This window comes from Diospyros lotus, unplaced genomic scaffold (assembly GCF_014633365.1).
Source record: "Diospyros lotus cultivar Yz01 unplaced genomic scaffold, ASM1463336v1 superscaf1, whole genome shotgun sequence".
In the NCBI taxonomy this organism is placed as follows: Eukaryota; Viridiplantae; Streptophyta; class Magnoliopsida; order Ericales; family Ebenaceae; genus Diospyros; species Diospyros lotus.
Window position 1 is genome coordinate 2108893 of NW_026267104.1, and position 25240 is coordinate 2134132.

The 25240-nt window shown below is 34.7% G+C and overlaps 1 protein-coding gene across 9 annotated transcripts in view; it reads left to right on the forward strand.

Annotated features, from left to right (window-relative positions):
- LOC127793036 (protein GLUTELIN PRECURSOR ACCUMULATION 3-like) overlaps window positions 1-25240 on the forward strand; it is a 77457-nt gene that overhangs the window by 763 nt on the left and 51454 nt on the right. For 3 of the 9 annotated variants that reach the window (XM_052323799.1, XM_052323798.1, XM_052323795.1), the window contains exons 2-10: window positions 110-259; window positions 952-1119; window positions 1392-1544; window positions 1689-1841; window positions 3102-3266; window positions 3387-3569; window positions 4906-5080; window positions 5193-5388; window positions 6726-6908. In XM_052323799.1, the coding sequence (XP_052179759.1) occupies window positions 110-259; window positions 952-1119; window positions 1392-1544; window positions 1689-1841; window positions 3102-3266; window positions 3387-3569; window positions 4906-5080; window positions 5193-5388; window positions 6726-6890 (1508 nt within the window). In that variant the 3' untranslated portion in view covers window positions 6891-6908. Of the gene's footprint in view, window positions 1-109; window positions 260-951; window positions 1120-1391; window positions 1545-1688; window positions 1842-3101; window positions 3267-3386; window positions 3570-4905; window positions 5081-5192; window positions 5389-6725; window positions 6909-7198; window positions 7413-7822; window positions 8144-23976; window positions 24031-25240 lie in introns of those variants that run through there. The other 6 variants (XM_052323792.1, XM_052323791.1, XM_052323800.1 and 3 more) reach the window with 6 other exon arrangements.

The following is a 25240-nucleotide window of genomic DNA, read 5'->3' on the forward strand; positions in this document are numbered from 1 at the left end:
ATTGGGATATTTTGTATGTGCATGCACAGTGTACACTCACTTTAATGTGGGTGGTTGTTTGAAATTCATCTAAAGTTTTATTATTGGTTTGATGTATTCTTGTGCGTAGCCACACGGACGTGGAGTGAGCCTGTGATAAAAGGGACACCACCGGTGCCAAGGGACAGCCATAGCTGTTCCACTGTTGGGGATAATCTGTTTGTGTTTGGGGGCACAGATGGAAGGAACCCTCTTAAGGATTTGCATATATTAGACACCTGTGAGTTGCCACCTATTGTTCTCTGTTCCGTTCTCTGGTTGTTTAGTTATTGAGTTCAAATAAATAATTTTAAGGTAATTATGAATAGCTACGTCACATGCTTGAAGTGGAATAGTCCTATAAATCTTGTATTATTTATATTTCTTTGATCTCCAAGCATTATTTTCAATCTGGATAATAGTGGACTGCTTTAGCAATGGCAAGAAACAATCAACTCATAGTTCTCTGACTCCTGATTCCTCAGTTTGAATGTCTTGGTGTCTTTTAAAGCATGTAATGGGGGTTTAGGCATGATTAATTTGAGAGTTTATATTATAAATGTGTTTTCATGAAAATATCATCAAGCAGTTCTTGCTTTATTTTTATCCTCTTTGGGAGTGGAAGCCATTATGTACCTTTGGAAAGGCAATCTCTCTATTAATAGCCCCTTTAGTCTTTCAATTTTCTATAATTCTTCACATCAAGCAGTTCTTGTTCTCTCTTTATCCTCTTTTGGAGTGGAAGCCATTGTGTACCTTTGAAAAGGCAACCTCAATATTTATAGCCTGTTTGACAAATAGTGTCCATGAGGTAAAATCTCAGTTTTGGATAATTCTTTGCATCACACAGCATTACTTTTTTTTTTCCCCCTGATATGTTAAATTTTGCATCATTGCAACCCATATACCCTTAACAAGTTTAATAATGCATAGCTACAAATACGTGGATGTCACCAAATGTAAGGGGTGAAGGACCAGCGGCACGTGAAGGCCATAGTGCAACACTTGTTGGCAAACGTCTTTTCATATTTGGTGGGTGTGGCAAATCTTCAAATGATGTTGATGAAGAGTATTATGGTGATCTCTACATTCTGAATACTGGTAAGTTTATTTGCTAGTCATATAGCCATTCATTCTGAATCTCTGGGAAGCTGACTTGTAGTTATAAGTGTAGGATGCAACATTTGTTTAACACATCTTGGTGGGTTTTACTTCTCAATTTATTTTGTTTAAGTAAAGTTGTTGGCAGCTAAAGCATAGGCTTAAGATGCAAATTTGCGTGATTCCTGGACACTTGACCCAGGTTATTGGTACTTTCTCCTAGAGAAAAAAGTGAAAAAAGAAGTTATTGATTATTTCCTCCACATTTGTAGAGACTTTTGTATGGCAACGTGCTATTACATCAGGAACTCTGCCAACGAAGCGGGATAACCATACATGCTCATCTTGGAAGAACAAAATCATTGTAATTGGTGGTGAAGATGCATATGATTATTATCTCTCTGATGTTCATATACTTGATGCAGGTATTTGTTCTTGTTGAATTTGCCATATTCATTGCCAAGATACAATGGATAATATAACGTTTTTGTTGAAAAGACTACCCATAGGTCCAGTTATTGTAACTAAATTTGGTAATGACTTACATAATAGTGTCTCTATTTTAATAGATACTCTTGTTTGGACTAAGCTGAGCACTTCAGGCCAACTCTTGCCACCTCGAGCTGGGCATTCAACTATTGCTTTGGGCAAGAACTTGTTTGTCTTTGGCGGTTTCACTGATGAGTCAAACCTTTATGACGACATTTATATGCTCGACGTTGGTATGTAATCTGTTCCATGTGTATGCAACTATCTATTTATCTTTCTTCCTTAAGAAAAGAGGTTTTCTTTTGTTAATCACAAAAATGTTGTCTTCCCCCATACATTTCTATGTTTTATCGAGGTATTATCTAGTCTAGCTACTTTATCACTCTATCTTTTTTGTAGCTGGTTTCACTTCTTTCAGACAAATATGTCCATTCGACATATAATTTCAATATTCTTTAAAATTTCCAAGATGTCCTAATGTACCATTTGTTTCTCCATATTCATTAAATAATTTCAAAAAATACCTCTTTCATCTCTTTTGATTGCCCCTTCATTTAACCAACGCCCTTTGGTTTTTGTTTTTATGCACTTCACTCTGCCCAAATTCCTTTTTGTTCCCCAACTTGCTTCAACAAGCTTATGTTTCTCTCCTTTTTCTGTTATCAAGTCAATGGCAGAAATTTTTCTAAGCTTTTAAGCTTACTTCACTGATTGCCTTTTTTGGTTTCTTTTTTGCCAAAATGTATATCTGTAGGTTTTCATCGTTAGAACATGTATGTACAGGTTTTTAGCAAGAACTTTTTTATTTTGATTTTTCATGGTACCTTTTTGCTTCACTTTGCTTCGATTCTTTCAGAATACTTTTTTTCATGTTTTGAATGACAGTAGTCAGCTTGGTCCACATTAAATTAGTCTCACCTTCAACAATTCAATCATTCCTCCATGCACTTTTATTTGAATATAACTTGTTTTTCACCTTTTTAAATTCATTTGTTTGACTTTTTAACTTCATTCTTGGCCATCCTTCTGCCTGGATTTTTTTTGATACGGACCTCAATGACCATAAGCCTATATTTAGTGATTAGGCTCTTCTGCTATGACTTCATAATTCTTACAGTGTAAAAAAGCTATTGTTTCAAATGTTTTGTGATGGTTTGCTGTGTTTTGGAGTATTTCACTGGAAATAGTCATTTTGATTTTGCAGGAAAGTTTTATGTCCTACAAGGAAATATATATATTTCAGCTGTTTCAACAGAAACAAGACAAATTTCTGTTCCTTGGATACCTGTAGAACATTATATTCATGAAATTTGTTCATCTAACTTGGTGGTCAAAATCAAAATTTCCATTCCTGTGTTATGTTTTTAGCTGCTTCCTTTTCTTCTGCTTGGTTCCTCTAGTGTATAAATATGTTAGTATCTGTTTCTATTTTCCATTGTATATATGGTATGATTTAATGCTCATCATGTCAAATTCTATCAAAATTTGAGTAGATACTGGCGTGTGGACCAAAGTGATAGCTACAGGTGAAGGGCCTTCTGCCAGATTTTCCATGTCTGGAGACAGTTTACATCCCATAAGGGGCGGTGTTCTTGTGTTTTTTGGTGGTTGTAATAAAGACCTTGAAGCACTGGATGACATGTATTTTTTACACACAGGTTTAAGTTCTTGAAGTTAAAAAATTTCTCATTGCTTTAAGTATCCATTTTATTGAAACTTCTGTATTTTTGAACGAAAGAACAATCTAAGATATTTTCTGTTCTGAAATTTAATGCTAGGACTCACAAGGGAAAATGAACGAGATGAACGGCGTTTCGAGAAGTTATCTTTGAGGAAGCAGCTAAAGTTGAAATGCCAAGAACAAAATATGCTTGCTTCTCCTGTATCTGACAAGGCACTGGTCAGAACTGAGACAAAAAATGATTTTGGCCAGCCCATTCCAGTAGGAAGTACAGAATCAAGTAAGAATTTTTCTTCCGTCATAGACTCATGATTGTTGTTACTGTTATCCATTTTGGAAAGGGAGATTTTATTTTGCAAGAGAAACATAAAGATAATCAATTAAAAGGTGCCCGAGTGCATCCAGGTGGGCACTGTGAAATTTGTTTTAGGAAAATATTCTGAGAGTTATAATTGCCTTTCTGGTTCCTGTTTTTTCTGCTCTTTGTTTTAATTGGTGAGGTAAGCACCTGATGTAGCTGGTGTTTGGAAAATTAATTTGCTAGGTTAAAAATAGGTCTCCAGTAGGTCTGGCTGCTCTGACTTTATTTATCCTTCTGGTCATGCATGTAACCATGCAGGGCATCCATTTAGAGATTGTGGAAATACTCTTATCAAGGTTGGTTTTATCAATTGTACAGGGGATAATTATAAAGGCCTACTTAACGTTTTGGGCCATTTGACATATATTCAGTTTCCATTAAATTTCCTGTCATTTTACAAAAACTTATTTGAACCATCTCTAACCTATCTGAGCCTACCTAAGTCCAGATCCTCTTTCTTTTTCACTATGAAACCTTGCTAGTAGCTCTAAAATAACATTTGAGACTTGCATTTTCTAATTTGACAGATTTTCTCAAGCTTCTAAGGCCAATTTTTGGTTTATGCACTCTTTTAATACAAAGTGGTTCTAAAATTAACTCTTCCAGTTGACTTTTTGGTACCTAAACCCCTCAAGCTTGCAACTTTGCCCATACTTCCTCTACCCTTCAGAAGTGTTTTGATAATTTTTGTAGAATTTTCTTCCTAAAGATGAATCTAGACCTTAGGTAGGTTTTTGTTAGGTCAAAGATGGTCCAAGCTGCTTTTTGTAAGGTGACAGTATGTTTAATGGAAAGTGAAAATTATGTCAAATTTAGGTAGGTCTCTGTAATTATCCCGTTGTTCATTCTACAAGGATTGTTTTTCTGGATCAATCTTTCGTAATCAATCAAGTTCTGATAGTATGCTCTTTCATGTACTGCATGAGCTTTAATATATTTGCTTTGTACAAGTGTTGTTATATTGTGCCTAACCTATTGGGGAAAAACAAAAATGGTGAAGGAGAAAAGAAAAGAAAAGAAAAAAACGAATCAGCTAAGTGTGGAATTTGTAATTTATGCCCCCAATTTTGCAAGGAGCCAATACCCACTGCAATAATAGTAGAATTCCTAGCATTTGGGGAAAACTTAATATTCTTGCCTGACATCACTAGTTATCTATCAGCTAATGTTTCAGAATTTTTTATGACAAAATGGACAAACTGTTGACTTTCAAGGGTATCAGCTGCATATCTAATAGGCAGTGCTTCAAATGCAGGCCAACCAAATCTGAGGGAGTACCTTCCTTTTCCAGGGAAGAGGACATTTCATGCCAAGGTTACCAAATGCTTCCCAGTCGGCTACACTATTGAAACCGTCATTGATGGCAAGGTTCTTCGTGGAGTATTATTTTCCAACAAAAGCATTAACTCTAATGATGATAGTTCTAAAAGGTGAGAGCAATCGGTTTGAATAACTAAAAATAGAAAAATAAAACTATCAGTTGCTAAAACCCGTGTTTCCTCAAATTCTGATTTTAGTAGCCATACCATTTTCTCAAATCAGGATAAAGGGTGCTGCGGAAATCAATGGTGTTAAGATGAATGTTGATCAGAAATCTTTCTTAGAAACCCCAAAACCTGTCGGGCAGGACAAACCAAGTGACAGGCAAGCAGATAGTGTTCGTGGAGAGAATGTGGAAGCTGCTTCTACTCCCAATATGAAGGGTCCAGCATGCTCTGTTGCTTCTCAGCCCGATGAGGTTATTTATTATTTCTGTTCCCTTCAGTTTTGTTCCTTTCATAGACTAAGTTTGTTATCTTCAAGCGAGTGTTTTGGTATTCCTTTTTCCCATTGCTTGTCCTTTTTTAAACTGTATTGGACTGCATGCCCCGTGAATTTGATTTAACTGATTCCATTTGAAGGTTAACCAATCATAATCAGTTAACCACAAAAAGGTTTGCTGATCTTTCTTTGAAACCAGAGTCTCTTGAATTTGACGCAACTTTTAGGATTAGTCTCCCACTTTTTTCATGGGAAGATGGCAAAACAAAGATTGCCATTTTCTCTGCCATAAGCAGCCATTTTATGCTTCATGCAATTTCTTATCTGGATTTACCAAATCAATTACCAGTTTCTGACTGAGTGCATGATGACAAGTCCTAACAAATAAATTGATATGGTGCAAGTATCTTGCCTTGTTTTCTGGAAAATAGCTTGTCTGATTTGTAACTATTTGGTCATGCACATCCATGGCATGTTATTGTAGCAAGGATTCATATTTGATTTTTTTTTTAATTTTTGGCTGGCCAAATTTTATTGAATATTTATAATGGCAACTCTAATGTATGGCATAGAATGTCGGTAGTTAAGTACCAACATGTACAAAATAGGAGTGTAACTGAGATAAGGAGGTTATATTGGACATGTGACCATAAAAAAGACAATTAGAAATGAGGTTATCCATATTAAAGTTAGAATGATACCTATTCAAGATAAGACGCCTGAGACATATTGAAGATGCATCAGAAATATGGGGAAGACCAAAGTTCATGTGAAGAGAGTAAATGGGTGAAAGAAATTTGTAGTAAAGGAGGTAGAGGTAGGTCAAAATTAAGAAAAGGAGGGGAAAAACTCTTAGGCGTGATATAGAATATAATGCCTTATAGAAGATATGGCCATGGATAAAGATCATAAGCAAGCTAAAATTCATATAGTTGATACAGTCGACCCCATGTAATGGGATGGAGATGGTGGTTTGTTACTTTTCATCTCAGGATTGACTTTCCTCCAACTTGTAAGAAGTGACTTTGGAAGCACACAAAAGTCCTACTCATGTCATCTCTGATTGAGTGGCAATTGTTTGGTTCATGCAAATCCATGACTATTTTTGGATGGAAGACCAATAACAAGGTGATCCTACTGTGTCATTTGTTAATCAGGAGCGTCTTATAATTATTCTAAAATTTGCCTCATCATTCTATGTCACTTTTACTTGGCACAACCATGTCAGCATCATGAGGCCCTGTTAATTGTTTGATTTCTGATATGGGGTAAGGATCTTTCATACAAGGATGCTTTGAATTATGCTTTCTTTAGCAGGTCCCTGGGAACTTAAATTTGCCTGTGGCGGTTGATAATGTGGAAAACTTGAACTTGCCTAACATTGCTGATGGAAACATGGAAGACAAAAAGACAATGAATGAGCTGAACACTAGCAATGAGGTCCATGAAGTAAATACATCTTCAGCTGCCAAGGACTGATAGCATCCCTGAATCTAGGTAAAAACAGAATAAACATCATTTCCTGGTGTGGGATACATCCCTCTCCTTGTGCATGCACATGCTAGTAATTGCTTGCCTTACATATTATAATTTGGAAACTAATTGGTACAATCTGTAACTTGCCTCTTAGATTTTAATATATAGGTCTGCTGTGTGTTTAAACTTCCAGGTGAAATAAAGTAGTTTTCTTCTGCGAGCCAAAAAAGAAAATGTAGTTTGGATTCTTGAGCTGTCAAAAAATGATTTAGGGTGTGAATGTGGTAATTTGATGTGTAACATGTTTGTAGGTACTGTGATTATCAATGGAATCAAAAGCACAGATGGACCTTGCATATCTGGGGATTGGAGATTTATAAAGAAAAGAAAGAAAAATTAAGCAATAACAAAAGTGGAGAAGTTGCAGAATAGTGGGGTTTTCTTGAACATCACAAGAGAAACTAAGGCTGTTATTCTGATGATGGATTGGATCATCACTTCATACTGTTTCTGGATTCCTTTCTGGTACAGTTTAGATGGTTTATGATTTGCATCAACATATATATTTTTTTACTCATTTGCTTCTTTTAATTTTATCCTAGATCTACTGGTATACAAGAAAAGATGAATGAGAATGATGTTATTCTTAAAAGGGTTGGACTGAGTTCTATTGAAAAAATGATGCATGAAACATAATTGAAACGGTTTGATCATGTGAGAAGAAAATTAATTGAGGCTCTTGAAAGGAGAAAGGATGGAATGGAAGCAAGGTTCTAGCAAAATATTAGTTATAGTGCCCCTTATAAAAATATAAGATCATATATAGATGGAAATGAGTGGTGAACTAGAATTCATGCAATGGTGGGATAATGACTCTTATGTTGATTGCTTCTCTGAATCCTCCCCTTACATTGGGATTTTTTCTTTGGTGACAGCTGAAGCAGTTAGAAGCATTCTGATCTGATAGCATCCTTCTTTGAGGTGAATTCGAGGAATTCGTAAAGAACAAGAGACTAGACTGTAAATTGGTGGTAGGTACAGTTGATAGGTGATATTACAGGGATTGATTGATTTCTTCTTCCAATCCTTTGCTTTGGCGGAATATTGGCATCTGACTGATCATGCTCCAGCTTCCATTTCATGAGTATGGGGTTTTAATCCATTAATTGTAGACTCTTTTTTAACTGTATCAGTATGTATGTAGTTACATACATACACATATCTATATATATATACATAGTGAATTCAACAACTTATACCTAAATTGTTAAATTAGAGAGATTAAATTGTTACTCATGCATTGGCCATCTGCTTGATTTTCTTTGCCCTGCTGAGGGGGCCGGGCTGTTGGTTGTTTAAAAGTACTAATTGATCGGAAGATTTGGGATGGGGTTTATTCAGCTCGCATTGTTGCATGGCCCACCTTGCCCAAATGTAAGGACACTTAGAATGAACGAAAGGGCATTTTTTTTATTGTGTAAAATTCAGGGGTTCTCCCAACACAGCTAATTTTTGACTAGGGTCGTAAATAAGTCGACCCATTTACAAGTGGCTCAATATTTGATTTAACAAAAACATATTTGAATTTATTTATTAAAATAAAGGAGTCGGGTTTGAATTTAATTTTAATCCTGATTTGTAAATGAGTTTGAGTTTGAATTCAGTAAAATTTAATTCATTAAAGTTATGAACATATTTGATTGGAGGTTTGTGAATAGTAATAGGTTTAGAGGTTTGTAATATGTTTGATTGAAAATTTGTGCATAGTTTTTGAACAAGTTTATTTATAAATACCTTATATATTTATTTATAATGTTTTAATATATTATTTAATATAAAATTATCAAATTTTAAATTATTAAATTAAATATATTTAAAATTATTATATATATTAATTTGATTATTTAACATAATATAATATATATATAATAAAATAAAATAATAAAAAAATAATAATAATCAGATGAAAGAGGAGAAGGGGATTTGGCAAGATTCGTGTAGTGAAAAATGAGGGAGAAGAAATAAAGACGGTTCAAGAAGCGAGAGGCTATTTGAGTTAGCGTCAAAAACAAAGATAGGGTAGTCGACGTAATATAGTTGTCAAAAGATTGATAGTGAAGTAGAGCAGAAAGCGAGGGAGTAGATTCTAGAGCACTGTTGTCGTTACCTCTCTAAAGTATTGTTGAACTGAAGCCTAGAAACTGGCTCACCAAGACGAGCTTGGGCTCAACAAAGCTCAGCTCGACTCATTTTCATTGCAACCCTACCTTTGGCCCGACACATCTCACCTAACATTAAAACCCACGATCCACCTTGCTTAAACCCAAAGTGTACAAACAAATGAGCTGCGAGCTGAAACCTAAGGCCCTGGCCCCTCGAAATGGACACAGATTATCACAATCCGCATGGAGGCAGACTCTAATCCACAAACTTACAATAATTCAAACTCCTAAACACATGCTAATGGACCATTTACGCTACTTCAATGGTTCAAAAACCAATGTTTTACATATAAGGTAGAAGAAAACATGATAATCTACGTTTATTTTTGTTTGAAAATAATAGGCTTAATACATTGCAGAAATCACTCATAATTAAAAAATATGATATTTAACATCTGAAGAATAAAATGTCAACATTCTGTATTTGAATTATTAAGAAAAGTTGTTTTAAATGCTTGCCATGATGACTTGTTAACGCGTGCACACACGTGCCTACTTCCACTAGTGAATGCCACGTCATTAAGCCACATCATTAAACACATATATTGCACGTGTCTGTCTCTTGGCCTATTTTGCTCTCTCATTAAACACGTGCATTCAACGCACATTCCCCATACACGTCCTTTGAGCTTTCTTGATTCAACACTCACATGTCTTCTCTAATTCATCCTTAATTGCTCTTTTTTTTTTTTTTTTTTTGTACAAGGGTTTACCGCATCCTTTGGTCTCCTTCCTTTCCACTGCTCTGATTCCACGAGAGAGCTTGCCTATTCCACTACTCCATTCGTGCGTGTTAATAATAGTTGGATCAAGATTGTTAAAATTGAAATTTTAAGTGGGATTGAAGAATGATTTATGAAATCAAATCGTAAACTTAAATTGTAAGATTTTAGAGACAATTAAAAATACCCTTTAATATATGTAAATATATATTCAGAATGACATAATTTAAAAAAAATAATTAATATTATTTAATAACAAGTTATTACAATTTGCAATCGTATTCCTTATGAATAATAAAATATATATATGTACATATTTCAAAATAATTTCATCTATTTATTTCAGAAATATTAAATAATATAAATTTTTAAATATTAAATTCATCATTTGTTATTATTCATCTATAATCAAAATTTTAAATATTAATATATATATATATAATATAAATTTCAAAGTTTACCACCGAGTTTATCAAGTTTGTAGTATTGAATCACGAGACAAATTTGATTATATGAAAGTCTAAGTTTATAAGTGAGTTGACTCGTTTAAAACTACGTGACTTGTAAATTCGTAAATTCATATGAATTAACTCACAAATTTAACAATAATAGGTTAGATGACTACTTTGATGGAGTTTATTATGTCACTTTTTGTTTAAGAGCTCATTTAACATTACGTGAACAAAATTTATAAATTCAATCAAGTTTTGTTGATTCACAGGTTGTGTACTCCATTGATAGTTTTAACAGTTTTTTTTGTTGATTCACAGGTTTTTGTTCACTGGGTAATAATTCAAAGTTTTTATTTTCAGGCTAATGATTCACAATATTTTATGAAATTTATGTCTTCAATTCACAAATTGTCAGGCATCTTCATTCCATTCGCAGGTTGTGTACTCAATTTTGTGTGCACTCCATTTATGTTCGAGTTCAATTTTTGCAATTCATCATCTTTAGGTCTTAGTGTAATTTTTTTATAAATATTTTAAAGTTTTTTTTATAAAAATTTTAAATAATTCCACCTAAGAATGTTTTCCACTGCCGATCTCATGTTCGGATAAAGGAGAATGGTTGTGTTAGGTAGCCGACAACCAACGTAAAATTTAGTCGGATCCAAAACATAAACTCTTGACAAACTATGAAAAATCATTGGGGAATAACTCTTCATAGCGACGTGCTACACTGCCCGCGTGTAATGTGAAATGAGCTAGAGCTGCTGCATCGACGTCCGAATGTAGTGACAAATGAGTAAGGGTCCCCGCATTTACTTGGACGAATATGTTTAAAGAAGTTAGTCCAAAATCAAAATAAAAAACAAATTCAAAGTCAAGGCCAAAACCAAAAATCATAGATTAAGTATTGGGTCATGGAACATAGAAATATTAACAGGCAAAGCTATGGAAGTGGTAGATGTAATGATTAAGAGAAAGATTAATATTATGTGCCTTCAAGAGAGGAGATGGGTAGGGAAAACAGAAAAAACTTTATCAGAAATTGGACATAAAATATACACAAGAAATGATTTAGCGAAAAATAGAATGAGAATTATTATGGATAAAAGCTTAGTAGATGAGGTAGTAGATGTAAAGAAAATAGGGGATAGGATTATTATGTTGAAGGTTGGTCTAGGAAGAATGACTATGAATATCTTTAGTACATATGCACCACAAGCGAAGTTAGATGAGGAGATAAAAAATAAATTTTGAGAGGACCTAGAGGGACTCATACAAATGATACTAAGAGGAGAGAAAGTGATTATAGGAGATGACTTAAATGGTCATGTGGGTAGAGATGAAAAATGCTATAGAGAGGTACATGGAGGGTATGGATTCGGGGAAATTAATAATGAAGGTAAGTTTATTCTAAATTTTGCTATGGCATATGGGCTCATCATAAAAAATAATAGATTCAAAAAATGGGACGAACACTTAATCAAATATAAAAATGTCACATTAAGCATCCAAATAGATTACTTGCTCATGAGACAAGAGGATCAGTTATGTTATAAGGATTGTAAGGTGATACTGGGGCTCCGTACCTACTAAGCCAAAATATTATTCCTCCCTGCTAATTCTTTTATAGTTTTTATCTTATAAATTGATGACTAGAACCAAATCTACTGCCTGAGATTGGTAGAGATTAGGTGTGATGGGGGAGGGGGTGTTGTTAATTCCGTGTGGGCTTGGGTAAGCCCTGCACTATGGCGAATCGTACAAACTTATTTCGCCAGGCTATGAAGCAAGGATTATGTAACGCCCCACTTTTCGGGCGTGTTATAACTTGGGACAATTCTGGGAATTTTTTTTTTTTTTTAAACTCTAAAACTAAACCGCATCATTAATTGAATTCGTCCTAGAATTCTTGTACATTAATCTCGAAAGAGAATCACTATACACATCAAATGCGGAAGCAATGATCGAAACTTGATATCTTAACATTAATCATAAATTCTTTCATCTTCAACATTTTTCAAAACATTCAGAATTTAAAGTAGCAGAACTTAAATACAGGGACTACGTTACATACATTTAATTTATCATGCACTCTGCTAAGTGTCGTTTCATGCCTCCTTTATCCTTGTATCTGCTACCATCTCCACCTGGAATATTTGAATATTCCAGGGGCAAAACCAAAGTTAGATGATGAACCATCTAAGTAAGGGTACATAATGCTATGTCATGAGTGTATGCAATGTCTTTCATCGTAGGTGTCAACTGCACCCCTCATGCTACCTACCATTTTAGCGGTCACCTCTTTCGAAGCCGGGGTGTATGGGTGCACCTTTGGTAAGGCAGCGGTGCCAGTTCGTACTCCCTACGGCCTCATATGCGTGTGATCGATGATATCAACGTGTATTTATGCATTTCATAGTCATATATGCAGTCTACGTGATGGATACATATATCAGGGCATGTTAATATGATGAAAATGTTTTCGAGGAACATAAACCCATTACTAACCAAGCATTTTCCATAAAACTAACTTTAATTGGGGAGTATCACTTACTTTCTCAAGCTTATCGGGCTACCTCGATATCCGTGCCTTGTCTCGTGCATCGTCTCGATTTGCGTGCCAACCTCAAAATTTGACAAGTCACTTTAACTTATTCCTCAAAGTATCCTAATCACCATATTTATTTAAACAATAAAACCTATTTTTCCATAATTTCTGGCATTTTCTATAATTTTCTCTCTATTTCTTCATATTTTTCCTCAATAATTCTAAATTAAATATTTATAAAAATATTTTCTCAAATATTTCACTACGACAATTCGTAAAATAATATTCTTGAATTTCTAAAATTTTTTAAGAAATTTTATTCACCTTAACTTAGCATCTCGGATTTCCTCGGTATGCGTGCCATATTCCCGAAAAGCATGCCCAGGCCGTTTTCTCATCAAAAATCTCCGGGATATCACCGAAACATAATTTCCTATTTTCTGGGATTTTTCTAACAATTTTTTGATATTTTTCTCTATTTTTTCTAAATTTCTTTTTTCTTTTTCTTTTCTTTTTTTTTCTTTTTCTTTCTTCCTCCACTATTCATCTTCTTCTTCCTTGCTTTCTCCTCTGCGTGCAACCTCTTCTTCTTTCTTTCCTTTTTTTTTTTTTCTTCTTTTCTTTTCTTTCCTTCATTTTGTTCTTTTCTTCTTCCCCTTTCTTCCTCCTCCTCCTTCTTCTTCTTCCTTTTTCTTTCCTCCCCCTGCTTCTGCGTGCGCGAACTAGCGCTTGCGCGCTGCCATGGCTGAAACCAGCCATCCCGACCACTTCCGATCGCTCCTGCTGCCTCCGATCACCTCCGCGCCGCCTGCCATCGCGGCCGCCTCTGCCGCTCCCGCTGCCCACGGCCATGGCCGCGCCTGGCTACTGCAACAGCAGCTTCGCGGCTGCCATGGCCGCACCTTACTGCTCCATTTCTCCCTGCTCTCGATCTTCTTCTCTCTTCCCTTAACCCAAGTGCTCTCTCTCTCTCTCTCTCGGCCGAATCTCTCATGGCTCACTGCCACTTCTTGCTTCATTTGCTTCCCTCAATCTCTCCATTCTTAGTCTATTTATAGGCTCACCCCACAACCCTCACGCCTGCCTCGGCCATTCTCTATTGCGTGCAAAATCTTCCTTGCCTATAAAATCTTCCAAATCATGCAGAGACGTGATTTTAATCTTGCAGGGGGCGTGGCTAATTGCAACAGGGCATGGGTTGCATTTTACAGAGGCATTGCGTGTACATATATTATGCAGAGCATGGGTTGCATTTTACAGAGGCTGCCATGCGTATACACATATATTATATATATATATATTGCATATAAATTACATTATAAAAAATGAATATATATCTAAATGCCCAATTTTAACCTTACATTTATTAAGATAATTCTCTAATTACGATAATATCCTCAAACACTGAATTATTTGGCCTTAAAATATCGAAAACACAAAATTAATAATCCAATTCTTAGTTAAAAATGACAATTTCACCCCAGTGTCCTTACCGAGCTATCATTTCATCCCGAAACCATTGAAGGGTTGATCCTTACGAAAAACCGGAGCCCCCCTAGGGTTCCGCTAATTTTTCGGGAACCTCATGCAACGATTCGGTTTTGCAACCTAAATGGCAGCTACATTTTAGCTGTACCGAAAACTGTTCCCGATCAGATTTCTTTCGATACCATAAATTCTATCTCGGAGTGCTCATTGAAACCATATAATTTTTCTTAGATAATTCTACCCTGAGACACTCCCTGCAGTTGATTCGGTACTTGTAACTACTATTAATTCAATTTTTCAGTATCCTAATCTCATCGAAATTACGTGGCAACTTCATACGAACATGGGGTATTACATTCTCCTCTCCTTACAAAAATTTCGTCCTCGAAATTTGCCACTTGTCTTAAATCTCAAATTTTCATCATTGAAATCAACACCAGATTGATCAAATAAAGAAGATCCCACTCGAAACTCGTGAATACCAATGCACATATCAAAATCCAAATCCTTAGACTGACCATACCCGTCAACCTATAGACAAGTACACTTGTTAACCATGCATACCTTTCAAATTATAATCGCATAACTCGGTCCTTGGACCATGAGTCTCCACTCGAGCTCCTATCTAAGTCAGTACTCACATCATCATAATGAGCCCATGGCTTTCATATCCACATTCTTAATTTTCAATTTTCTTAAGTCATCACGACATTTCTTTAATTCTAATTTCCTATGACGTCATTTATTTTGAATCAATCAATCATGGTTTGACAATTTTCCAACAAAGTCCCTGATCTCGATACATCTTAACTTTTATCAAATCGATCCTCAAAGAAATACTTTTATGTCGTCAAACTATTTCACGTACCCTTGGATCCAAAAACATCAAAAATATACGTCATCACATATCCTTGAACCTAGCTATGCCTTACCTTAGGTCATCTCAAACTTAGTCATTGCTTAATTTTTACTTGTGCTAATCTATTCGAGATTTCTATTGTTTACTCATTCTTGTAGGTATTCATCTCCCGATACAATCTCAAGTTTCTGCCAATTGACCACAATTATCTTCTAATCATGTACTATTTTCTCAAGAAATCTTTATTAATAGATTATATTTGTCTCCAAAACTTGATCGAAATTTAACGTTGTCTAGCAATACTAATATCCTTGCATCGCTTGTTCCTTTGTTACTTGATCGCCAAACTAATACTTATTTATCCATATACCCATAACTTAAATAACTCCTCAAACTTTTTGAAGTGATCCTCAAATAACATTTTATATAATCAAATTAATCATTTAATCCTCAAATTACTCTTCTAGTAATAACGTTTTATGTCAACTAACTTTAATCATGCTCGATCCTTTTCGGAGCTACTTACTCAAGTTATCGACCTTTGCTTGAACCAACCTCTACTCAAAGCATTTGGTTCGTCTCTCGAAACTTACTGGGTTATCTGACTTTTTGGAACTTTCAATCCTCGACCTTGACTTTACAGAGCCTCATGCTCTCATCATTTCTTTCTCGATTGGCTCATGACCTAGCAAACAAGTCTCATCTATCGCAACATTCCCTAACATTATCCTCAATGTTTTTCATACGTCTCCCTATCTGAGGAGTACACCAATATATCCTCGATAAACACAATCACTAAAGCGTCTTTAATGCAGACGGTACTCGGTCAAATCCTCAAATCATGACTCTATTGCCGATTTTCGAAATGCCTCATTCCTCAACCGCACATCAATCGTAATTATCCTAGCCTCTTGCAGTTGTTAATAATTCATCAAATTTGAGGTAAAGATATCGACTCTTAATTATCACCTCTTTGATAATTTACGTCCTCAATCAAGCCACTTATAGTTAAGCATCTAATAACCTTAAGCTATTATTGGCAATTAAAAAATAATCCTGATAAATCTTTCGAGAACACCTCTTGGTATTTTTTTTTTTTTTATGGCTTTTCATTGATCGCAAATGCCGGTATCACAAATCAAAAGGCTCCTTATAACCATAACTTGCTGACATCACTTAGCTATATATTTCCCAATTTGCCTACCAGGGTTACCTAGACTAACCGTCTAGTCATACGAAAGTTTCATTCTCCAAAATCGAAATATTGGATTCCAAATCGATCTAGGCCTTCAGCTTTTCCTATTGTGATCCGTTATCCTAGCACATCTGTCATCATTTGATTCTCTCTATCACAACTAACATTCGCACAATCTTCCAGACGACAATCCATAACTATACTGCTAGCTAGGGTAGGCAGGTACTTATGTCACTAATAGTACTCCAATCTTCGCCGGATTTCTTCCTAATAACTCTAAAGCTTCATCATGAATCCTTAGATTCTCGATCAATTCTTCCAAGAAATTCCTCATGAATTCCAAACCGATTTATCTCCAAAAATCTCGAATCAGATCACGATGTCTAGTTCCAATCCTCTTTTGCTTCCCTGCAATTATTGCTCTCATTTATCATGGCGTTTCCGAGTTCTCCTCGTCGGGTTGACCATCAACAACTTTACCTGATTTCGCAAGTCTACTAAGCTGTAATCACAACCTCCGTTAACTAGGTCTCCTTATCATTCCTTTAGGGTTAATTCGACCTATTAAGCAACTCTTTCATTTTTCAGTCCCCGAACTCTACTTTGAACCGAGGCTATGATCCCACTGCCCTACTAAATACTGCGGTATTCCTCAAGCTTTGCATTGTACGTCATGTCCCTACTCCCAAGATGACCGCGAATCCTGATACAATTCTTTAGATAGGACACTCAGTCCATACTCAATCTATTTCATTTTTGGGTTGATTCTCCGGCCTCGATCAATTACAACTAGTAGTACATCTTTCTCTTAGACCATTAGGACTTAGACCTATACCAGATACAGACCCTACTGCGCTATCCCAGATTTTCAGCATCTGGTTGTCTTCCAAGCAGTTTGCTATGATACTTCGATCGACGGTGCTTCTCGTACCTTATTGCAAGCCATCCATCAATTATCTGTACGTGGGTCCCTAGATCTAGATCTGTTACTGCGAACATCGAACCAGGAGTGCCGTCACTCTGCTAGGGTTCCTTATCCCATTTCTGCGAGTCCTATTGGTTGCACTACTACCACCTCATCAATTGACCCATTTCACTTGCCATCACTTGACCACCTTCGGTCTCTTGCTTGACTCAATTCGTTGGATCCCTGATCTTGCACATCTTACTTCTGAGACACTAAATGTTCTTCGAAATACTTATCATTCGATCCTAACTTAACAGCTATGCTATGTCACATCAGACTAGTCATCCATGACTCAATCATTTTTGATAACTACCAGCTATCCTAGTCCCTAAGTCTCTCGGGTCTATAATTGAGTCAACCTTACATTCGAATCATATCATCAGATCCTAACTTCAATAGTTAAATCATTGTACTAGCTTCCATCAGGCTTTTACTATTCACCGAGAATAGTAATCGTATACTGGAATAGTGTTTGTATGTGAATAGTACACCAGGTAAGTTCCTAGGAAAGAGAGGTGGGTCACAAATAGACACACTTAAATACCAAGTCTTTCCTTAGTCAGAACTTGACTAGACATGCACTTCCACTACTCAACATTGAAATCCAGTAACCTCTAAGTCTTCAACCGATAATCCCTGAATCTCTTAAATAGGGATTTCGTCTTTCGAACCCTTGTCTTTTTTTCCTAAGCCTCCACTTGGGGTTCCTACTAACTAGTTCTATCAATATCGAATACCCTTAAGTCTCCAAATTGTTATTCCCTAATCTTCAAATAGGATTTAACTCTGATATCGACTACATCCGAGTCACTTAGGGCTTCCAATAATCTTAAACTCTGATACCAACTGTAACGCCCCACTTTTCGGGCGCGTTATAACTTGGGACAATTCCGGGAATTTTTTTTTTTTTTAAACTCTAAAACTAAACCGTATCATTCCTTGAATTCGTCACAGAATTCCCGTACATTAATCTCGAAAGAGAATCACTATACACATCAAATGCGGAAGCAATGATCGAAACCTGATATCTTAACATTAATCATAAATTCTTTCATCTTCAACATTTCTCAAAACATTCAGAATCTAAAGTAGCAGAACTTAAATACAGGGACTACGTTACATACATTTAATTTATCATGCACTCTACTTAGTGTCGTTTCATGCCTCATTTATCCTTGTATCTGCTACCATCTCCACCTGGAACATTTGAATATTCCAGGGGCAAAACCAAAGTTAGATGATGAACCATCTAAGTAAGGGTACATAATGCTATGTCATGAGTGTATGCAATATCTTTCATCGTAGGTGTCAACTGCACCCCTCATGCTACCTACCATTTTAACGGCCACCTCTTTCGAAGCCGGGGTGTATGGGTGCACCCTTGGTAAGGCAGCGGTGCCAGTTCGTACTCCCTACGGCCTTATATGCGTGTGATCGATGATATCAACGTGTATTTATGCATTTCATAGTCATGTATGCAGTCTACGTGATGGATACATATATCAGGGCATGTCAATATGATGAAAACGTTTTTGAGGAACATAAACCCATTACTAACCAAGCATTTTCCATAAAACTAACTTTAATTGGGGAGTATCACTTACTTTCTCAAGCTTATCGGGCTACCTCGATATCCGTGCCTTGTCTCGTGCATCGTCTCGATTTGCGTGCTAACCTCAAAATTTGACAAGTCACTTCAACTTATTCCTCAAAGCATCCTAATCACCATATTTATTTAAACAATAAAACCTATTTTTCCATAATTTCTGGCATTTTCTATAATTTTCTCTCTATTTCTTCATATTTTTCCTCAATAATTCCAAATTAAATATTTATAAAAATATTTTCTCAAATATTTCACTACGACAATTCGTAAAATAATATTCTTGAATTTTTAAAATTTTTTAAGGAATTTTACTCACCTTAACTTAGCATCTCGGATTTCCTCGGTATGCGTGCCATATTCCCGAAAAGCATGCCCGGGCCGTTTTCTCATCAAAAATCTCCGGGATATCACCGAAACATAATTTCCTATTTTCTGGGATTTTTCTAAAATTTTTTTGACATTTTTCTCTATTTTTTCTAAAATTTTTTTTCTTTTTTTTTCTTTTTTTTCTTTTTCTTTCTTCCTCCACTATTCATCTTCTTTTTCCTTGCTTTCTCCTCTACGTACAACCTCTTCTTCTTTCTTTCCTTTTTTTTTTTTCTTCTTTTCTTTTCTTTCCTTCATTTTTTTTTTTCTTCTTCCCCTTCCTTCCTCCTCCTCGATTATATCAATTGTAAAATGTTTGAGTTTTTCAATGCTAATTAATATTTAAGGTATTACATTTTTAAAACTATGGAAGAAATCAAAATTCATATTTTTAAAATTTTGTTATTATTGAAAAACTTATTCTTAGTCACATTTAAAAATTTTAATTTATATTTATAATGTAATAAATATAAAATAACGAATGTGGATATATTATAAATTTTATAATATTTATTTATAAATAAATATAATATAATAAATAAAAAATTTATAAGTATTTTTCCAAGTGACCTACTTAATGTATTAATTATTGTTTAGCACATTTAATGACTGTATATTGAATTAAGAGTGTTCTCCATTAGCATATTGAATAGCAAATAATTAATTAAACTTAAATTTTTATAAAAAATTGAGTATTAAAAGAAAAAATTATAATTATCAATTCTATTAGAATTATTTAAAATAACAAATTTAATCTTTTATTTTTAAATTAAAGTCTCTTGTGTATCACGCGAATTTACCACTAGTTTACATATATACGAAGAAAGTGTTAATAACTAATCTTTAGAGATGATTTTTCATTCTTCCTAATTTTTTCCTTATTCTCACCACACGATAATTAAATATGGGTTCTTAAATTTATACATCTTGTTCTTGTAATTTTAATTTTTTAATATGATTATCCGAAAGTTTTATTATTTTGATTATAATTATAAATTTAATTTTTAAATAATTTAATTATTTTATTTTTTTCATATGACAATTCATATTTTTTTTATTTTAATTATATTTATATACTTGTATTTTTAAGTCAATTTAACTCATATACTTTTATGGTGACTATGTTGCCACATCATTGACACATCAACGCCATGTCATTGGAACAGCAGCAACTCCGGCGAGAGTATGCCGGAAAATCTCAAATATGATCACATTACAAAAAATTTAAAAATTTTGTGATAATTTTAAAATCAATTGAAGTTTAGTGATCACATTATAAAAGACACCAAAATTTTGTGACTTTTGGTATGAATTACTTGCTCTATTCACGTTAAACTATAAGAATTAAATTGTCTAAAAAATATAAATTCAGATATATAATTAAAATAATAAAAAATTTAATTATTATATTAAAAATATTAAATTAAAGATATAATTAAAATAATAAGAAATTTAAGTGATCAAGAAAAGAAAATGTAAAAGTCCTTAAACCAAAATATAGATTTGGTCAAATAAATTACAAATGTGGTGGGAAAACTCTAATTACAAATTACAGTGAACAGGATCGTAGCCGCAAGAGGACCGTAGCCGAAGACCCTTTGAACTTCCACTTGCTGTGCCTCTTGCTGATGCTTGCATTTTCCGCGGTCTTCGTGGCCACCAACATCACGCCCAAGCACCCCAACGCCGCCCGGGTGCTGGAGAGCATTGGCACGCTCTTTGGCATTACGGGCTTCTTCTTAGCCACTACAGTGGCTCTCCCACTAGCTCTGAAGCTCGTCAGTTGGCTCATCTACGCGCTTAATTTGCTCTCCTTCTGCAGCAGCAGCCTCCAGCCGTTTCTAGTTCGCATGGTCCGATCATTTCGCAGAGGATAATGATATTTGTCAGGCCAAATACATATTTTAGTTGGCATGGTGCGTTTAATTTATCCTTGTCTGTTTTGTTTCGTAAAAGGGTTTACCTCATCCTTTGGTCTCCTCGTTTCCACTGCTCTGATTCCACAAGAACGGTTTGCCTATTCCACTGCTCCGTTCGTGTGTGTTGTGTGTTATAATAATGGTTGGATGTCTTGTTTGAGAGTGAATGAAATTTATGAATTTAATGAAGTTTTAAGACCTCAGTTGTGTGTACTCCGTTGACAGTTTTTGTTGATTCCCAGGTTTTTGTTGACAGGTTAATGATTCACAGTTTTTATTTCAAGTTAATGATTCACAAGATTTTATTAAATTTATGTCTTTGATTCACAAATTGTCTGGCACCTTGATTCACAGGTTGTGTACTCCATTTAGGTTCGGCTCCAATTTTTGCAATTCATCATCTCTAGGTCCCCCTGCATCTTTTTTTTAAAAAATAATTAGTGAAATTTTTAGATATTTTTATGAAATATAAATTTTTTTAAATAAATTTATATCTTTTTATGAAATATTTAGATTTTTTTATGAAATTTAGGTATTTTATGAAATTTTTAGATCTTTTTATGAAATTTAGGTATTTTTGAATATTTTTAAGTATTTTTTATGAAATTTATGTCTTTTATCAAATTTTATGATAATTTTTAGGTCTTTTATGAAATTTTTAAGTCTTTTTATGAAGTTTATGTATTTTTTTTATTAAATTTGATCTTATTTTCATATCAAGAACTCAATGTTAAAATTTTTTAATTATTGAGAAACGAAATGTCATATTTTTGTAATAAGCTTAATCTGATATATTTTACTAACGTAGTTTCTTTTTTTTAATGTAAGGTGACATTTTTTTTTTATTTTTAGTCACCCTAAGGACTTAAAATAATATTTTTTAATAATCTAGATATCACATATTGAAATTTTATACTTCAAAAACTAAATGTTATATTTTTTTAATTATTAAAGAGTCTCCATAATACGTATTAAGCCAAAATATTATTGCTCTCTACAAATTCTTATCTTATTAAGTGATAACTAATTAGAAAAATTTATTGGCTATACTCTTAAGTTAATGTTTCCAATACATACTTCCTTCTTCTCCTCGACCCACTGGTAAGTCTTCAAGCAAACTACTGCACTGCCACTCGTGTTGGTATCCTTTCGATTGATTTGGCAAGATTTATCGGAAACAGGTGGCTGAATTAGTGCCTGGTAACATGAAAGCATGATTGTTTCTTGATTTGATTAATTACAAATTAAGATTTATGGTTGAGAGATAGATTTATCTGGTAGTAGCAGTCGAGATTTTCTTGTGGGATTGTTTTGTTGATTGTTACAAGTACATGGTTAAAGAGAAGAGTAAAGACTCTGGTAAACAGTCTGTGCAGGAATGTTATGCTTCTTATGGGATCCTTGTTCAGCAAGTTTATCATGCGCAACAGCCACCGTTCCTTGAATTTGCCTAAAGAGCAAAGGGAGTAACTAAGTTGTTCGTCTGCAATATTTGTCTTTCCCTATCTGTTCGGTAACTGAAATTAAAATGTCATCTTAGCGCATCAGTTTACCATTTCTGGGGAAGGAAGATCAGCAGATGTGCTAATTCTGACAAACCATCTTAGAGGCTTTATATCCTATGATTGGGCCTTTATCAACCTCATGGTTACTCTCAGTCAGTGAAGATCCAACAATTTTGGTAAAAGGGAGCCTAAAGGAAATTCTGGAGTATAAAGAAAATTTAGTAATTGTTTGAGGGGGCGAATATGCGTACATCCATATAAAGATACTCTAGTTAAAAAATGAAGTTTAGAAACTTTGGGGGGACTCCTGAGATTTCTGGCTACAAAGATCAGCAAACGAGGTTGCTCGTAAACAATGCCAAGGCCGCCTCTCGTTTTCCTAGCTGATTCTCTTTGCTTTATTTGGATACTTACAGCAAATTTTTCTTTAGCATCTGAGTGCTCTCCCACCGCAAGCCCCCCCGCCCCCCCCCCCCCCCCCCCCCCCCCCAACCAAATGTTTCTGTATACATATTTTACACGCGTGGATAAAAATGGTTAATTCAGTACATATGTTGCATGGATAATTCAAGCAAACTATTGTGTCATTTCTTAATCAGGAGCGCCTTATAATTATTCTAAAATTTGCCTTATCATTCTATATCACATTTACTTGCCACGACCATCTCAGCACCATTTGGACCTGTTAATTGTTTGATTTCTGATGTCGGCTATGGATCTTTCATACAAGGATGCTTTGAATTATGCTTTCACCCTACTTCTTTAGCAGGTCGCTGGAAACTTAAATTTGCCTGTGGCGGTTGATAATGCGGAAAACTTGAACATGCCTAACATTGCTGATGGAAACATGGAAGACAAGGAGACAATGAATGAGCCAACACTAGCAATGAGGTCCATGAAGTAAATACATCTTCAGCTGCCAAGGACTGATAGCATCCCTGAATCTAGGTAAAAACAGAATAAACATCATTTCCTTTTATGGCATACATCCCTCTCCTTGTGCATGTACATATGCTAGTAATTGGTCGCCATACATATTTTAATTTGGAAACTAATTGGTACAATCTATAACTTGCCTCCTGGATTTTAATATATAGGTCTGTTGTGTGTTTAAACTTCAAGGTGAAATAAAGCAGTTTTCTTCTGCAAGCCAAAAAAGAAAATGTACTTTGGATTCTTGAGCTGTCTGAAAATGATTTAGGGGGTGAATGTGGTAATTTGATGTGTAACATGTTTGTAGGTACTGTGATTATCAATGGAATCAAAAGCACAGATGGACCTTGCATATCTTGGGATTGGAGATTTATAAAGAAAAGAAATAAAAATTAAGCAATAACAAAAGTGGAGAAGTTGCAGAATAGTAGGGTTTTCTTGAACATCACAAGAGAAACTAAGGCTGTTATTTTGATGATGGATTGGATCATATCACTTCATACTGTTTCTGGATTCCTTTCTGGTCGTCTAGATGGTTTATGATTTGCATCAACATATATTTTTTTTACTCTTTTGTTTATTTTATTTTAATTATCTTAGATTTGTTGCTATACAAGAAAAGATGAATGAGAATGATGTTATTCTTAAAAGGATTGGACTGGGTCCTATTGAAAAATTGATGCATGAAAGATAATTGAGATGATCAAGAAAACTAATAGTGGCTGTTGAAAGGAGAAAGGATGGAATGGAAGCAAGGTTCTAGCAAAATATTAGTTATAAGTGCCCCTTATAAAAATATAAGACTATATATAGATAGAAATGAGTGGTGAATTACAATTCATGCAACGGTGGGATAATGACTGTATGTTGCTTGCTTCTCTGAATCCTCCCCTTACATTGGTTTTTTTTTTTTTGGTGACAGCTGAAACAGTTTGAATTTCAGCTGAAACAATTTGCTTCTCTGATCTGACAGCATCCTTCTTTGAGGTGAATTTGAGGAATCTGTAAAGAACAATAGAGTAGATTGTAAATTGGTGGTAGGTACAGTTGACAGGTGATATTACAAGGATCGATTGATATCTTCTTCTAATCCTTTCCTTTGGTGGAATATTGGCATCTGACTGATCATGCTCCAGCTTCTATTTCTTGAGTATGAGGTTTTAATTCATTAATTGTACTCTTTTTTTAATTGTATTAGTATATATGTAGTTACATATATATACATATACATATATATATATACATAATGAATTCCACAACTTATACCAAAATTTTTGAATTAGAGAGATTAAATTGTTGTTCATGCATTGGCCTTCTACTTGATTTCTTTGCTGCTGAGAGGGTCGGGCCATTGGTGGTTTAAAAGTACTAATTGATCGGAAGATTTGGGATGAGATTTATTACGGGGATGGTCAACTCGCATTGTTGCATTGCCCACCTTGCCCAAATGTAAGGACACTTAGAATGGATATATAAAAAGGGATTTTTTTTTTTTTATATCCTGAAAAACTCGGGAGTTCTCACAACACAATCAGTCTTCGACTAAGGTCGCAAATGACCCTAGCCATTCA